The following is an 18,824-nucleotide window of genomic DNA, read 5'->3' as shown; positions in this document are numbered from 1 at the left end:
GATGACTTACTGATTGCATCTAAGACAGAAAGTGGCTGCACAGCCGACACCATTGTTCTACTGAACCATTTGGGAAGGAATGGACACAAGGTGTCTCCTTCAAAGTTGCAGTTCTGTCAGAAGAAAGTAAAATACTTGGGTCATCAAATAGAGAAAGGGTCACGGAGAATAATGAAGGAAAGAATAACAAGTGTACTTCAAATGAGTCCACCAAAGACGAGGAGGGAGGTGAGGAACTTTTTGGGGATGGTGAGCTACTGTCGCCAGTGGATTCCCAACTTCTCAACTCTAGCAAAGCCTTTACTGGAACTGACCCAGAAGGATGCCTTGGATGAAATTGAGCTGAAAGGAGATGAGATGGATGCTTTTATTGAATTGAAAGAATGCATGTGCAGGGCTCCAGCTTTAGGTATGCCTGATTACACAAAGCCTTTCACACTGTTTTGTCATGAACGTGATGCATGTTCTTTGTCTGTCTTGACCCAAGCCCATGGTGGTATAAACAGACCAGTAGCGTATTTTTCAGCTACTTTGGATCCGGTCGCAGCAGCACTGCCAGGGTGTTTGCGCGCCGTAGCAGCAGTTGGTATCAGCCTCACTCAGAGTGAAGGGATAGTGATGGGACACCCATTAACAGTCATGGTCCCTCACTCAGTTGAGATACTTTTGACCCGCTCCCGAACGCAACACATGACTGGAGCAAGACTCACAAGGTATGAGACAATAATTCTGGGCTCACCGAATGTGCAGCTGAAAAGGTGCACTACGTTGAATCCAGCAACCTTGCTTCCCGGTGAAAATGCTGAAGTTGAGAACGCTGAAGACGTCGAGCATGACTGCCTTCAGGTGACTGAATTTTGCACAAAACCCCGACCTGATATTAGGGATACTAAGCTTGATGAAAATGACCATATTATTTTTGTTGATGGTTCATGTCTAAGAGATGGGATGGGAATTTTGAAAGCAGGATATGCTGTATGTACTGTAACAGGTGTCTTGGAAGCGTCCTGGCTCCAAGGAGTCTATTCCGCACAAGTAGCAGAGCTTGTAGCCCTTACAAGAGCATGCCAACTGTCTACATTGATGAAGGTTACCATTTACACTGACAGTCAGTACGGGTTTGGAATTGTGCACGACTTTGGGCAACTATGGTCACAGAGAGGTTTCCTGACCTCTTCAGGGTCCCCAGTGAAAAACGGGGAGAGAATAAGGGAATTGTTACACGCCATTCAGATGCCAGCCGAAATTGCAGTGGTAAAGTGTAGTGCTCATACAAAAGGACAGGACTATGTTTCTCTGGGAAATGCATATGCGGATCAAGTCGCAAGATTTTGTGCCTTGAACTGTATATTGCTCAGGGATGAATGGAATTTGATAAGTGAGCCAGAGCTCGAACCAGCCGAAGCATTTGCCTTGAAGGTCGTGGATACAATGGATGAACTAAAAGCATTACAGAATAGCGTCAGGGAGGATGAAAGAGTTTCCTGGATTAAGTCACAATGTACAAGGAGACCAGATGAGTTATGGGTTTCAAATGAAGGAAAATTTGTTTTACCAAATAGTCTCTTATCGCAGCTAGCGCGGTTCTATCATGGGCAGGCTCACCTAGGGAGAGATGCCATGATAAGATTGTTCAAAACTGATTGGTTTATCCCCAGATTCCGTCAAGTTGCAGAAGCAGTTTGCCATCGTTGTGTCATTTGTCAGCAGATGAACCCAGGAAAGGGAACGGTTGTGAACATGAGCCACATTGGCAGGGCGGGTGGCCCGTTCAGCAGAATGCAGATGGACTTTATTGAGATGCCTGTGCATGGAGGTCTGAAGTATGTGTTGGTGATTGTGTGCATTTTTAGTCACTGGATTGAAGCATACCCCACACGTAGAAATGACAGCCTTACAGTTGCAAAACTATTGTTGAGGGAGTTGATACCACGTTTCGGATTCCCGATCTTTTTAGAATCAGATAGAGGAAGTCACTTCAATAACGAGGTGATAAAGTTACTTTGCGCAGCGCTGAACATTGAGCAAAAACTGCATTGTAGCTATCGCCCTGAAGCCTCAGGACTGGTGGAACAGATGAATGGTACACTGAAATCAAGAATGGCGAAAATATGTGCATCGACAAATTTGAAATGGCCTGACGCATTGCCTTTGGTGTTAATGTCAATGAGAAACACCCCTGACAGAAAGACTGGATTGTCCCCGCACGAAATTCTCATGGGCAGGGCCATGAGACTTCCTGCAGTTCCCGCAAACGCGCTTTTGAATATTACAGATGATATGGTGTTAGACTACTGCAAAGGTCTGGCTGACGTGGTTCGCTCTTTCTCTCACCAGGTGGAAGCAACCACCTTGCCACCGATCCAAGGTCCAGGACACACACTGAAAGCAGGTGACTGGGTCGTGATAAAGAAGCACGTGAGGAAGTCGTGTCTGGAACCCCGTTGGAAAGGCCCTTTCCAAGTGATCCTGACGACCACTACCGCTGTGAAGTGTGCGGGAGTTCCCAACTGGATTCACGCCAGTCATACAAAGAAAGTGTGGTGTCCCACAGATGAGGAAGTCGAAGCGCTGAAACTGCCAGTACCTGATAACAAAGTGCCGAGCGCTGAGACAGAGCAAAACAGAACTAGAAGCGAACAGGGAGAAATAGAGGAGAGAGAAATATTCTCTGAGGACGAAACAACCGATTCACTTGGGGAAGACCAAGGAGAAACCTCAGACAGCGACGGAGCAGCTGAAGGTAACAAAGAGCCTGAAGCAGCTGAAAGTGACAAAGAGCCTGAAGAAAGTAACGGTGACAAAGGGCTCGAAAGAGGTGAAGAAGCAGGAGAGCCTGATCAGAGGAGGGCTTTCCCAGAAGCAGACCGTACAGAAAAAGAAAAGGAAAACCTGATTGACTCCCCAGAAGGAGGGGACAAGGCAGAACAGAACAAAACTGTTCAAACTTCTTCAGAAGAGATCGCAGGTCCATCAAGTGGACACAGTGCAAAGAGAAGACCAAGTATATCACCAGTAAAACTAAGAACTAGAGAAAAGTTGAACGACAGTGAAGGGCCAAAAGTGAAAGAGAAAAGAAAGGAAGTGTCTGTCGTGGTACCAACATCAAGTGAAGAAAAAGACTTGGCCAAAGAGGAAAGTACCAGTGAGGCAGAATCAAAGAGAGATGCAAAATTGAAAAGGAAAAGGATACCAAACAGGAGATATTCCGGTCCAGAATGGGCATATGTAGTCAATGACGATTGGACTGACGAATTTGTATCTCTTAGCCTCGAGAACGAAGAAGAAGAGATACCAATAGAAAAGAAAAGTTTTATGGACACTATTGACTGAGAAAAACTGATAAATGACATTGCTTGCTATAATCTAACGTGATACAACCAGCTGAGACATTGCTAAACCGGATGAGACATTTGCTAACTTGATAAGACTTTGATAACCTGATTGACTCTTAAACCCGATTTGAGACAACGTTGCTAACTGATAAAAGACTGAGTTATTGCTGAATTGAGACAAATGCTGCTAACCGATAAGTGACTGGGCTCCTGAAGAAAACTGTGTGAACATTGCGCTCGTTCAGCTTTGTAACTAATTGCTAAATCGTTTCTTTATAAGTGCTTCTAGCTCTCTGATTCTATACAGATCATGACTAAGTACGCTACACAAAACAGTAGAGTGAAATATTGTAAATATGCGTGTATAGGCTTGATAACTGCATGTGTACTAATAATAATGGCAATAGTGCTTGCAACGCGTGGTAAGGGTGAGAATGAGAAAATTGATGCTTCTACTTCTGCTCCTGTTACTGTCACTGAACTAACCGCATTGAAAAGACTAGAATTAGATGAGAGACATTTGCATGATAAGAAGGAACTTTCGTATAATGTTTTCTATCGCCTACTAACAGAATATGTTGAGACTATGGATGCGAAAGATTGTTATGTGTGTACACAGATACCGACATCGGTAACGGAAGGGGTGACTTATCACCACATGCCTCTTACATATGGGATTACATGTAGTTTAGTAACTTCTAGATTTTATGGTCAAACTAACATACAGTATTTTTATTCAAATTATGATGTTACCTTTGCATATGTTCCTATAATAACGCAACTGAGCCAGATTGCTAAAGATTGGGATGCTAAAATAATGAGGGAATTTTTCGAGCCGATGCAACCTTTTGAAACAGCTCACGCTCATAGGGAAAATCTTACCTGCTCGCTCTCTACAGTAGAAATAAGCTTTTTAGATCGCACAGATGATAGAAGGGCACAAATGAATGCGAAATTAGAAAAGGAGCTAAGTAAGAGGACTTCAGTAGATAACTATGCTTTTGCCGCAATAAAAACACAAGGAAAAATAGCTTTAGACGCTTGGCATGTAGGGAAATTTTGTATATATCGTGGTGAATCTTATTATGATAACGTTTTCGTGGGAGCGAGTGAATGTAAACATACGTTTATCTTTAAGGCCAAATGGACATTCATGCTGAACGAACTTGACCCTGTCATACCTGGTGTATATTACATTTGTGGGCATAATGCCTATTATCGTCTTCCAAAGGGATGGTGGGGGAGATGTTATTTGGGTATAGTGTTCCCAAAGGTTTATCAACTGGATGACCTATCAGTGATTCCAAAGACGTCTGGATCTCATCGTATCCAGAAAAGAGAGACCGAAGCTGCTGTGGTAGGAGATATATTTGGAGCCATGATTCCTTCATTGGGAGTTGTGTTGAATTCCATCAAAATAAGAAAGTTGTCTACTATAGTGGATAACATGTTGACAAAGTTTTCAGGTGCTATAATCCTGATGGATGCTGAACTTGCAGCAGAAAGAGCTATGACTCTTCAAAACAGGCTTGCCCTAGACATTCTTTTAGCAAAGAATGGCGGCGTTTGCAAAATGCTTGGTGCGCGTCACTGTTGCACGTATATACCAGACAACAGTGTGAAGATTAAAACAATGCTTGCAAATCTAACAAAAGAGAGTGCAGACTTGAAGGAATTGAAAGAACCAGGAGTTTGGGAGAAGGTTGGAAAGGGAGTTGCTTCAGTGGGAAATTGGCTTGGTAGCATTTGGAATGGAATATTACTAAAAATAATACAGGGAATACTAATAGTACTAATTTGCATCTTTGGGATTTGTGGAATAAAGAGGGGAATACTAATGATCATGGCAAGAATTAAGAGAAGGAAGGAAGAGAAAATGATGAAAAGAATGGCAGAAGAATACAAGGCAAGAACAAGGGGAACTAAAAGGCAGAGAGAACTGACAGAATTTTAATGGAATAAAATTTGTGGGAATAGTTTTGTGTGATGACAAGTAGTCATCAGAGGAGGGATTGATGACGCAGAAATGAAGGTTTTACATTTATTAGCGCATAAACGTAGTGCCGCAATAATCAAGTGTGACTTTAACCGAACTAATAAAGATTGTACGGGGACAAATGTGCCCTCAGAGTAGTTCGCCAACATTTATAAGCGTGCTTTATATAACGTGATGTATTAGAATTGTACTAATCTGACATAACCGTAAACGTGTGCTATGATTTGCTTGTTTGAAATGTTTTAACTTAGCATAACTTTAGTGGAGGCTTCGGCCTAGTTGCCTTGTCTCACGGTTTAAATGCTCGTGTTTTTCCAATGTGCTAATAAAACGTGTATTCTTGCTTGAAGCTGTACTTTTCCAGTGAGATCGGTTCACATGCTTATCTTTAAGGTTTCGTGCCAGCCTGGCATCTTCTTCTTTGCTCCAAGGTCAATCTGCAGGTGCAGACAATGGAAGCTCTGAAAGTGAGTTAATTGGTAAAATATGTTGCAACTTACGTTCCCGACTCCAAGGATAATGTATGCCTAGGTAGAAGCTTGTGAATTGTTGTTTTTGATTGGACAATTTGAAGCCAACCTATGAACCCTCCAATGGAAGACCCTACTGGATTTGAACTGTTGTTTATAAAAACCTGGTGCACAAGAAGAAAACGGACATTTTGACATTTTTAGCCATTAGCCAGCGGCCATTACCCATTGCACCCATTGAGGACATTGAGGACATTATTGCCCATTGCAGCCATTATGGCCCATCTTGCCGACCTCGTCATTTTGCCATCTTCTACGATGCCAATTGATGTTCGACGCCATTTTGAATGAGACTTTGATGCCTTCTCTAATCGAGAGAAAGAGACTTTAAGTAATTCTCGCCCTAGAGACTTTAACTTTGATTTGCCCCTTTGCATGAAGTAGTAGTTTTGTCCTTTTATCTTGCCGCTGTGAGGCAATTGCCCCGTCCACCCTGCCCCCTTTGCCCCCATCCCATGCTGATCGAAACCGGTACCTGTGAGACGAAGACTTCCTTGAATGCTGATTGAATTTGGTAAATATGAAAGGAAAATGTACAATTGCATTGTGTTTCTTTTTAGGTAACCAACTGCTGATTTTTGATAAGAGCCCTAGTTAGGAGTTTTCCAAATCAATGTTGCTAAATTGTTTTTGCATGAAGTCCCACATGCAGATGCTAATTTGAGGTTAGATGAGGATTCATTTGTTGCACGATGCAATTTGAGACCTTGTTGTGCTGACTAATGTATGCAATTAGCCCATTACAGATTATAGTTTTAGTGGTTTGCGTTGCTATTATCGATTGCATTGTTATTCAAATGCTGCATAGATTGCATCTTTTTCGCCGTTATGGACAGCTATTAATGTTCATTTACATATATCATTTGGTGTTGAGACACATTTATATCGTGCTAGCTTTGTTAATATAGGGAAATAAATTCATTAACTTTGAATGAACTGGTGTGGTTATTCATGGCCGAAAGGTCATGGTTCGCCGAAATGTTTTCTGGATTAATTGTGAAGTGTTATGTTGATCAGGGCATTGCTTATGTTCGTTATTGATTATTGATTTGATTAAATTGACTAATCTCGGGTGAAGAGAGCCCCACTTGGTCAAAAGATTCATCGACCCAAGAGCGTCCAAATACAGGTAATTTATTAGGACGGAACGCTCTATCACCAGAAGCATATAAGCTGTTCACTTTGCTAAACTGCTTTTTATGGCAACACTGAAGGTTCGCAACACTTCACATTGCTGTTTACCACCAGAACCAGCTATGCTGTTTATTATGCTTGCCTTGCACCAAAAGGCATATTTACCCATGAAATTATCACTCAAATAGGCACCAGTGAATTGCTAGGAAACACTGAGAATTAGCGCGGGCGCCGCCCCATACACACAGTCTTTTCAAACATACACACACACGTGTTTTACACACAAACAGCATGCATACAGACATCTCTTTCCCTCCAAAGAACAATCAAACTCACCCTTTCAGCAAGTGCTCCATAGGCGCTCATCATGAGTGGGCCCGGGGCATAGTGTGATGGTCTGAATTTATTAAGTGTGATGAATTGCAGCTATTCTGAGTTTTTATCAATAACACCACATGGGTTTTGGTGCTTTTACAACACCAACAGTTCCATGTTTCAATAATTAATAAGCATTGTTCCTCTTGTGATTTTAGCAGATTTCACCTAATGATAATATACTTAGACACAAATGCAGGCCTGCGATACTAGCTGCGAAATCCTAATTGCCTTATGTGCAGTACAAGGAGTTACATAATGGAATTTAATAGGTCCCTCAAAATGAGCGCCTTAGATGTTCACTTGAGGAGGTGCGCCACATTTTAGCATCCAATTCTTTATATGCAAGCTCAGTCACATTGTGCACATCAGTTTAAAGAGTAGTGTTGAGCCTGAAAATGGAATATTAGTCATTTAGGGACATTTGGCATATATCTTTTGTCTTGAGTATCTTCTTACTTTTATTTTGTAGCAAGCACCTCATAAATGATCACTGAGTACCTGAGCTGCCGTTGTATGTTTCGCTTTTCTTTCCCCTTTTAGGTGCACATAAACAGATTATTCCTTACTAGGATGCATTTTTTTAAAAGGTCACTGCCAGGGATCGGTGTTTGTACCAAGGAGGAATGATATTTGACTTTGACTGGTGTTATGTTGTCCTACTCAAGGTGTTTTTTTAGATTATCACACCGAATTCCATGTTAGATGTACAGTTTGTTTTTAATTATCCATTTTGCATAAATAACTCGGTTTACATGACCTAGTGTTAGGGTGACTGAGAAAAAAATCTTATGTTGCACATGTTAAATGGTGTCAGTGTTTGCCAGAACCTGTGTACATATAGTGATTGAGGCTACTGTTGATACTACGCTTCTGGAACTTCACAAACTAGTTTGGCAAAAACCCGCTACACACTCTACAGCTGTTACTTGTATTCTTAAATATCAACGTGTTTCTATGATTTCACTTATCTTGTCATATGCCTCCCATTAATGTGACTCAGTTGTGTAATTCATGCAGATAATTCATTTAAAGGAGAAATACTACTTCTCCTAAACCACTCAATAATGCTTCATTGCAACAGTTTCCCACGAACTGCTCACCCCCTCCTAACACCAACAGATTTTTACATTACTCGAAAATTACATTAAATCATGGTAACTCACAAATATTTTCCCAGGGGCCAAAATGTTTGGTCTGTGGTGTGACTGAGTGTAACACTGATGCCAGCAGGGTGGTGGTCAGAAGGAGAAGGGTTCCGGGGAGGGAGAGGGGGAGTGAAGATTGGTGTAAGGTGGGTGTAGGGGAAGAAAAGCATGTACAGCTATTGGCTGAACTGAATTGCAACATGTGGAACCAGAAAACGTAGGATCAACCCCAGCTTCCTCACTTGGCTAAATTGTGTGATCACAGGAAATTGTTTTACTTTGCATTACTTCTTTTTTCTACATTATCACATATAAGTACTTTGAAATACAAGGCTTCAGGTTGTGTGCTATCCAAAACCACCTTCTGTGTTTGGTTGAATAAATGATAAAGTTGTCCATGTATAATAGCAATCCTGGCCACCCAAAAGATGCACATAACAACAGACTTGCCTCTTAGTTCACTATTGGCATTGTTGTCGGGTTGGGGACTAAGAATGAATGTTTCTTAATTCACGTTTGAAAACTCTCACTTTAAAAACACTTCTCAATGCACTGATATCTGCTTTACTAAGTTGAAACTGTTCTGCATGTTAATGAAATACACTTTTTGAATTTTGAAGAGACTCTATCATATTTTTACATTTTTGCTGCAAGATTTCTTGCAAGAAGTTGTTCCTAAAGTTAATCAGTACATGACACCATAGTTACATCTTCACTTTAACTACAATTAACTGCTAAAGAGATGCTTGCCTGTTTATTTAACATCTTTTTAGGGTCGAGCCTGCGTTGCATGCGCTCGCGCATGCGTGTAGCAGGGAGACTCTTTTGTATTTATAAAAGGGCTCGGAGCCCTGTCAACTTCACATCAGTGTTTATATTGGTTGGTGGGCTTCCCTAATAAAATCCGCTTGCTTTCATTAGTCGAAGGCACGCATATGGCATGCCTTTTCCGGTGGCTGGCCCTCCTCCAGCGCAGCGACCAAGTACAGAAAACATGCGAGGCTCGCTGTTTTCCATCGGGCTCGTGGACTTTTTTTTCTCTAATTTACGAGCCCGATCTCGCTTGGCAGAAGTCGAGCGCTTTACGTACTTGATTTCACTTTTTCGGGTTATGTACATAAATGCACTTTTGCCCGATAGGTGAAAAGTCGGGTTAGAAGTTTACAACGCGATCAGCTCTAACATGAGCAAACGCGAGACCCGATGCATTGTAAATGCTTGTTAATGTTGGTGCTGAGTGTAGTAAACAGCAGCCAAGTCCTGCTGTCGACCAGGGGGTCAGGAAAGCCGCATGCGTCCCACAGGCAGTATTTTGAGTATCACTACACTAAGGCCCATATTTATACTTTTTGACGCTAAACTGCGCTAACGCAGTTTAGCGTCAAAAAATTTAGCGCCGTCTAACGCCATTCTGAAGCGCCATGCGGGCGCCGTATTTATGGAATGGCGATAGCCGGCGCTAGCAGACCGGCGCTGCCTGGTGTGCGTGGAAAAAAACCACGTAGACCAGGCAGCGCCGGCGTAGGGGGAAAATGGCGTTAGGGCGTCTTAAAATGGGGCAAGTCAGGTTGAGGCAAAAAAATCGCCTCAACCCGATTTGCGCCATTATTTTCAACGCCCAGACGCCATTTAAATGACTCCTGTCTTAGTAAAGACAGGAGTCATGCCCCCTTGCCCAATGGCCATGCCCAGGGGACTTATGTCCCCTGGGCATGGTCATTGGGCATAGTGGCATGTAGGGGGGCACAAATAAGGCCCCCCTATGCCACCCAAAAAAAATTAAAAAATATAAAAAATTATACTTACCTGAACTTACCTGAATGTCCCTGGGGTGGGTCCCTCCATCCTTGGGTGTCCTCCTGGGGTGGGCAGGGGTGGCAGGGGGGGTCCCTGGGGGCAGGGGAGGGCACCTGTGGGCTCATTTTGAGCCCACAGGCCCCTTAACGCCTACCCTGACCCAGGCGTTAAATAGTGGCGCAAATGCGGGGTTTTTTGACCCGCCACCTCCCGGGCGTGACTTTTGCCCGGGAGTATAAATACGACGCATTTGCGTCGCCGTCATTTTTTTAGACGGGAACGCCTTCCTTGCATCTCATTAACGCAAGGAAGGCGTTCACGCAAAAAAATGACGCTATTTGCCCATACTTTGGCGCTAGACGCGTCTAACGCCAAAGTAAAATATGGCGTTAGTTTTGCGCCGAATTTGCGTCGAAAAAAACGACGCTAATTCGGCGCAAACGGAGTATAAATACGGGCCCTAATGTGAAGTTAGGTATCTGAGGAATATTACATTTAAACAAATACTTGTCTGTCTTTTCATTGCTTTATAAGAGCACCACTGCTAAGGGTTATGAATGAGGTACCTTCAATCAAATACATTCTCTTAGATTTGCTCTTAAGTACTTTTATTAAATTGGGCTTTAAGGTAATAAGGCCCATTCCGTTTTTGGGATGCCACTCAAACTGAAACACCCTTACTGATTCAATAGATTAAATAACCTGTGTTCCTGTTGAGCTTTGGCATACTTATGAGTAAAGGTCACTGGTTTTTAACCTGTAGTCCTGGGACTCCAGGGAGTTCGCATCAGGGGGCCCACAACTGCTTAGGAAATAAGTAAAACTAACCAATTAATAAAGTGGATATAAAGAAGGAAGCAGAATGCAAAAATGAAAATGTTAAAGCATTCTGTAAATGTGACGGAATTTAAAATCGGAGGCTAAAAGTTAGGTTGGTACGATGGGAATAGAGCAGTTGCATCAACGGAATACAGTACGGACGATGGGTGGCCTCAATTGAATTTAAAAAATCTCCAACCTTTCAATTAAAATTAAAATTTCGATTTTTTATGTGTGTGAACTATATACATATTTAATGATTTGTGTATTTGTTTGATGGATGCTTCACTTTCTATTTGTGTGTATTGTGAATATTTTGTAGCCATCAAAATTGCTTAAACCAGGTCACCGGAGTTCAATAATGACTCAGTGTGGGTCTCCGGATACCAATAATGGTTCACTGGGGGTCCACGGATTCCAGTAATGATTAAGTGGTGGTCCACAGAAGTCAAAAGGTTAAGAACCTTTGCTCTAGACTATGTAAGGAACTGAGGGCCGTATTTATACTCCGTTTGCGCCGAATTTGCGTCGTTTTTTTCGACGCAAATTCGACGCTAAACTAACGCCAACTAACGCCATATTTATACTATGGCGTTAGAGGCGAATAGCGCCAAAGTTCCCGGAATGTGCGTCAGTTTTTAGCGTGAACCCCTTCCTTGCGTTAATGATATGCAAGGGAGGCGTTCCCGTCTAAAAAATGACTCCCAGGCCTTTACGTGGTATTTATACTCCCGGGCAAAAGAGACGCCCGGGAGTGGGCGTGGCTAAAAACGGCGCATTTGCGCCGCTTTTTAACGCCTGGGTCAGGCATGGCGTTAAGGGACAAGTGGGCTCAAAATGAGCCCAGAGTGCCCTCCCCTGCCCCCAGGGACCCCCCCTGCCACCCTTGCCCACCCCAGGAGGACACCCAAGGCTGGAGGGACCCACCCCAGGGACATTCAGGTAAGTATTTTTTTTATTTTTTTTTAATAATTTTTTTTGGCATAGGGGGGCCTGATTTGTGCCCCCCTACATGCCACTATGCCCAATGACCATGCCCAGGGGACAGAAGTCCCCTGGGCATGGCCATTGGGCAAGGGGGCATGACTCCTATCTTTACAATGATAGGAGTCATGTTGATGGGGGATGGGCGTCGAAAATAAATGGCGCAAGTCGGGTTACGACGATTTTTTCGACGTAACCTGACTTGCCCCATTTTAAGACGCCCATGCGCCATTTTCCCCCTACGCCGGCGCTGCCTGGTGTACGTGGTTTTTCTCGCGCACACCAGGCAGCGCCGGTCTGCTTGCGCCGGCTAACGCCATTCAATAAATACGGCGCCCGCATGGCGCTTCAGAATGGCGTTAGCCGGCGCAAAACTTTTTGACGCTAAACTGCGTTAGCGCAGTTTAGCGTCAAAAAGTATAAATATGGGCCTGAGTTGGTTACCTTACGCACCTCTGACCAACAAACCAACACCAAGCTGCTGTTACCTCTGTTTACGTGACAATAAATATTGATCTCGTTTTTGTTCTGTTTATTTCTTTGAAGCTGGCAAAAACTAAACTGAAACTAACTTACAGCAGAGTGACATAATAAAATGATATCCATTGATTCCTGATAGTATATTTGGTGCCTGCTTTGTGTAACCACATTTATACTTGGAGCGGGATTTTGTGGCCTTGCTTATATTTGTCCCTTTCCAATTTGCTTTCTCTGATGTAAGATTTTTCGAGCCAACTAGTGGTGGAAGGGAAAAGTGCCCATTACTGGCACAAAAAGAAAAGAACACAGGGCGAGGATATGTAAACATTTCTCCAAGTAGTTAGGATGGAACATTTGGCGGCCAGGCAGTAGAGCACCATCCATAAGAATATAAACATGTTATTAAAAAAAAATCACCACAGGCTAGAAAGAAGAATTACAAAAATGTATAAAACAACAAATCTCACCACTTAAAATTCACTTTTGCAAAGAATGCATATGCAAAAAATGCATTAACATCAGAAAAATATAGGCTTCTGGTGTTCTCAAAAAGTATGTTTCCTCGCGTACCCCCACGCTCTCTATCTAGCTTATTTTAGATATCCTAGCACATGTGTATTCAGAAAGAGAAAAGAACAATATGAAAGTATGCTTGCTTGTGCCTGGTGCTACATTACAAGGAGCAGGGTACCCATGAATTGTGGGCTAAAATAGTCAAGCCTTGGGCATAAAAATTGGCTTGGCTACTGACTCCACACTACAAAATCAGCAATTACATTTCCTTCGATATGACAGTATTTTCAGCACAGATCATTCCCATCTTGAGGAACAGAAGATTAGAACAATACTGTGAACTGGAAGTTCATAAGACGAAAAAAGAAGAGTTTTTTGTAAATTATACAAAAAATCTTATATTTTAAACCATACGCAAATTATAAAACCCCTTCCACAGAGAGATCTTTCAAACAAAATAGTGAATGCATTTCATTTGCAAAGGACGCCTATAAAATGGTTCTTGTAATGAAGGTGTGCATTAGTTGCCCCCATAGGCAAGAAAATATAAATATGAAACGCAACCAAAACACTTTAAAAGTGGTTCACTCTTTAGTGCCACGTGGAAGGCTTATTAGATAATCTAGATATTTAAGAGTAAATATAAAATTTACAAAATGGTGAAAATAAATATCAATTCATACAAATGCTATCTTTCTCTTTGTATATTTATATCCATATACACTTTATGTGTATGTCTTTGTGTATACATATGTACACTCAAAATACAAATAATAGATTGGGCTTAGATTCTGGGGTAAGTGTTGCAAAACAATTCCAAGTGTATCCAAGCAAACTGCAAGACCACAGAGACATTCACTTCCAGGTCACAGTATTGCAATTAGTAAGTGGAAATAGTTGGTTGTCGCCCGTGCTACTTGGACATAAGGATAGAAAGAGGGAGTGATCACATTACTATGCAGCATTGGCAGCGTTTTTTCTTTTGAGTACCTGGGACAGGTTCCGTAGTTAGGCTTTCTTCTTTTGCTTCCGGCGACGAGGGTTCTGTTGTGTCTGTCAAAAGCTTCCCAGATACTAACTCAGCAGCATTTCCATCAATGATCGAGATATCAGTCACCGTTTTCTCTCGCAAGGACTTCTCATCGTCCTCATCGATGAGGACTAGTTCAGCCTTGATGGCATCATCGTAGCCCAACACTTTTTTCGTCTCTTCGTCATCAATGTTTTGGTAACCCATGAAAATCATAGTTACTGGCTGATCTGCACCTCCGTCGCGGATTTCCTCTTTCTTAACTCTCTCCCTTTGATAATCCAGAGTCCCAGGACACTCTCTGCCTGCCTTCTTCACCATTTCTAGCTTTGCCTCCTTACAGAGTATTTGTTCTTTTGTGCGGCTAAGGTTTCCATCAATGAGTACTGTCCTCTCAGCCAGAGCTGGAGTTTCAAGCCCTCCTCTCATGTTTGATTGCTCAGCTTTGTGTAAAAGTTCATCTACATCATGCGAGCTCAGCTTGTGGACTCCATTTTCTACTACTACACCTCCGCTACGGACTTCATAGACTACCTTGTTACCGTCATCATAGACCTTGATCCCTCTTTGGTGGACCGCCTCTGGGCCAATGGCTGATGTTGAGAGAATCTTAGTTTCTCCCGTCTGTCTGTCTTTCTCCACATTAATTTCCATTGAATACACAGCTTGAATGAAAACAAGAGAGGAGGTGCATGTTACAACAAAACAAGCCAGTGATTGGTTAATTGCACAGACACATAAGAAAATTATGACCCGACCTGTACCATGGCCCATAAGAAATCAGCATTCACGTTAGAGTGCATTAACTACATATCAATCATGTGTGGTTACATGATAAAGTACTCTTGCATGTTCATGCCAAACGTTTTTGCAAAACTTTAAAATACTCTTCTCTTGTTAGAAGTGCAAAGAGTGATTGGTAGTGCTAAACACACAAATAGATTCCATTGATTGAAAAGTGCCAAACTTAAAAATAGAAACTTTAAGTGCTGGGGTATATTAAAATGCATGCAATTTGCAATTCCATCTAGCATTGCTGTTTAAAAACAACACCCCTTGTTGGGCGATGCTATTAATAAAAACATAATTAAGCTAGTGTTATTTGCAAATACTTGTTCAGTTTACAGCAGGTGTACATTGAGAAATGGGGTAGAGTTATTGGCAGAGGTTGATTTACGTTTTAGCACAATCTTTGCACGGAGGACTCCATGGATGCAAACCTAAAAACTCCTAAAAGTGTTAATATTTCACACTTTAGAAGTTTGGGCATGCAGAAACCTACTTCTGGGATAGTGCAAGGATAAATAATTCAAAAAGCATTACAGTAAAACAACGAAGAATTTTAAGAACTAAACAGAAACATATAAGTTAAATATGTATGACTTAAATAGCACAATCCATTTGAGAAAAATTGAATGAACAAAATGTATCAACAACAGGAACAGTACTCACTAGGGCAATGGCTAAATCAGGAGGATGGCATTTGAAGGTCAGGTAGGCAAGGTCTATTGATGTCTCTGGTGGACGTGAGAACAGATCTACTGCTTCTTTTCCAAGAAGATACACATTTATGTTGAGCTAGAATTTCTGTAAAGTTTGTGCTAAAAGCACAGTATTTTTTATCCATCATGGTAAGCCCTAATCTTTTTGGTGCAGTTTTCCCAAGCTTTTAAGACATAATTTCCAGTAGAACCTTAAACTCATTTTCAGCCTTTCTCTATACGTTCTTATATTCCCCTTTTCACTAGTGTGGAGCATCCAAGATCTTAAGGGGTTTAGCTTGGGGCTCCATGAGCCTGAACTATTGCAAAATTGGTACTATCTTCCTTGTGTCCAGTTCAGCAAGGTCGTGCCTGGCAGTTCGGATTGGATTGTTCCCAGTGGGACAGGGTAAAGACTGATTCACATTTAGCTGGATCAAAACTGAGGTGGCATGGTGTGCAAAATAACAATGGACTGGAACTCAGCCCTGAGTAATTACCAGTGTCTGAGATTAATTGAAGCATTCCATCCATTACATATTTGTATTGTTTAGAGTGTCACCCTAAGTGGGACAGGTATGTCCAGACGTGGGTCCCAGGCACACTGTGCCATTGGAACCAATCCATACATGGCTGATGAGCCCTAACTACAGTAAGACCGTTCCTAGTCTGTTTGTGTTCTGGTTGAGGGAGGACCTGACCTAGCAGTTTGGGGTGGACTATTCCCATTGGAGCAGGGTCAAGATTGATTTGCATATGGCTGGGTCCAAACTGAGTTGGCATGATGTGCACAGTAATGATAGACTGGGGTGCAGCCCCAATTACCAGTGGCTGAAATTAATTCAAGCATTCCATCAGGACTTTTTTGTACACTTTAGTGGCAAAACACAGCAATGTGAAAGCTTTAAAAATATAATTTTGAAAACTAATCTCACCAGATTCAGAGTCAATCGATTTATATTAAGAATTATTGCTCTTCTAAAAAGGGGGTGCATGTGGGCTTCCACCAGGGTGATCTGAAACTATACATGAATTCATTTTTAGAGGTTAATTTACTCACACAATAGCATCTAGTCTCAGTGTGCTCAAGTGCTAGCAAGCTATAATAAAATTAATGATAGGTTGTATGTCAAAATATCACATGGGAATCTTTGATGCATCAATATATTGCAGAAAATATATTGAGGACTAAAATACCAAGAGGTTAAGTATATATAGGTAAGTAAAGATTTCCTATTCTTAACTCTACATCCACATACCTCGAAGATACACCTATTGTCCAGATACATATGTGGAATTAAATAAGTAGGTTATAATAAACCTATGCCTACCTATAAATAATTACCTTCATGATGTTTTGATTCACAATATTAGGGCAGTTATATTTTGGCACACTGATATTTCTGACATGCTATTCAGATATTATACAGAAAGATGCATCTGCTATGCCTATACAAACAGTGGTTGAAGCGAAAATATACGCCTCAGTTTTATATGGAGGCACAAAATAAAGATACAGTCAGGGAAAACATCACAGGCCACACAATATGCAGACAGGGACATGCATGATATGCTTATTCATGAGGTGCTCAGAGAAAACATATTTTATATAAAGTTGGCACTACGGTCAAAGAAAAATTCAAATCTTTGTGCAAAAGTAAAAAGGTCAAAACAAAAATATTACAAAGCCATCATTCATGCCTCTGTGGATGGTCCTATTGCAAATAATACTCAGCAGTGCTGCCAGATAGACTCGGAAGTAAGCTCACCATAACCCCTGGGCTGTCTAAGCAAGATTATGAAATTTGAAATTAATTGAAGGTGTTTTTAGAAAAGGGTCTCAAATTGAGTGAAATGGTGCACAATTATGATAAGTAAATAGACGCACTAACAAAAATCTCTTCCTAAAATTAAATGTATGAGGTCAGCACACAAAAGATGAGGTGCTTACTGGTTGATACAAAACCCTCAATCTTTCCTTGATACTGAACTCAATGAATGGTATTTCTTGGTGGTCAATGGTGATCCCCAATGTCCATTATTATGTATTTACTTTTTTTATGTAGCGTTATACATGACTCATGGTCATTCTATTTTACAGGGTATAGTGCTGGCATAAATCAGAATATGATGGTGTATGCAGGTACCCACTTGGGGTGATGGGATGGAGGATATCCATTTCTGCAGCAGGAGTTGTTGAGCAACTTTTTAGTACAATGAATCCGTTGTAATTAGTTGGGAATGGGATAGAAAATGGTGCAAATCTCGCTTACATTTCACGGGAAACAATTCTGCCACACAGCGACTGGCAGAATTTGATGAGAACTCTGTGTTGCAAGAGTAATGCGTAGTCAACAACTCCACCAATTCGCTAGTGGAATGACCATTCTGCCTCCCCGAAAACAAAGGTACAAAGATAGTATACTGTGCACCCCGGACTAGTGGTAGTACACTTCTGCTATAAGAAAAAAGCAGAGCGAGACACTGCAGGCGTAGCTGTCAATTTACTGTTCATAGAACAGGGTTCTTCACAACTGTAATCTGTAATCTGTCTTTGAGATTAAACTAGCTAAACTTCGAAATTTAACTTGGTAGAACTGGTGACATCATAGGGCACAGGCCACAGACATCTTTGACCCTGTTTATTTCATGTTCAGAAAAGCCTATCCTTCACAAATTCCTCAAATTGTCTGCCTGACACTGACTGAAAGGCCACAGACTTTCTTGTTGTTTGAATAACCAAACATTATCCCTTCAACTGTTTAATTATTGCCTTTGTTAACTTAAGGAAGAGACAAAACTAGATGAAGATCATACTGAGTTGATCAAGGGATCCTTGTTAGCCCTTTGTGCTCAAAGATACATGGCCTAGTGGCCTAGTCACTAAATTGATTATCTTTGAATCAGAAAATCTGGGTTTTAATCTTGGTATTGGAGTTTCACTAATCATGCAACTCTAGCTATGAAAAAATGGGCTGTGAAGCCTTGTTCAAATTACACTTTCACACACCACTTCCACACGACACCTTGTCACGACTCACGTGCTGCTTGCGCCTGGAATTTGCAGATCTGGTGGCGTGGATCTTCAATGTTCGACTTTGGCCCAAAAAGGGGCGACTCTTTCTGGTAGCCACGGTGCTGTAGGCAATGGAGACGCCAAGAACAGACCGTGCCCTTCAGAAAATAGCGCCAGAGGGAAAAA

At 41.7% G+C, this 18,824-nt stretch overlaps 1 protein-coding gene across 2 annotated transcripts in view; it reads right to left on the bottom strand.

The window, feature by feature from the left end:
* The window catches only part of PALM2AKAP2 (PALM2 and AKAP2 fusion), a 735,219-nt gene that overhangs the window by 332,083 nt on the left and 384,312 nt on the right, over positions 1-18,824 (bottom strand). The window contains exon 7 of one of the 2 annotated variants that reach the window (XM_069238531.1): positions 14,102-14,806. The exons of the other annotated variant lie outside the window; for it this stretch is intronic. Coding sequence (XP_069094632.1) covers positions 14,102-14,806 — 705 coding nt within the window. The remainder of the gene's footprint in view (positions 1-14,101; positions 14,807-18,824) is intronic. 2 annotated transcript variants of the gene reach the window in all.

This window comes from Pleurodeles waltl, chromosome 1_2 (assembly GCF_031143425.1).
Source record: "Pleurodeles waltl isolate 20211129_DDA chromosome 1_2, aPleWal1.hap1.20221129, whole genome shotgun sequence".
Taxonomy (NCBI): domain Eukaryota; kingdom Metazoa; phylum Chordata; class Amphibia; order Caudata; family Salamandridae; genus Pleurodeles; species Pleurodeles waltl.
This window is presented reverse-complemented; position numbering and strand designations above follow the sequence as displayed.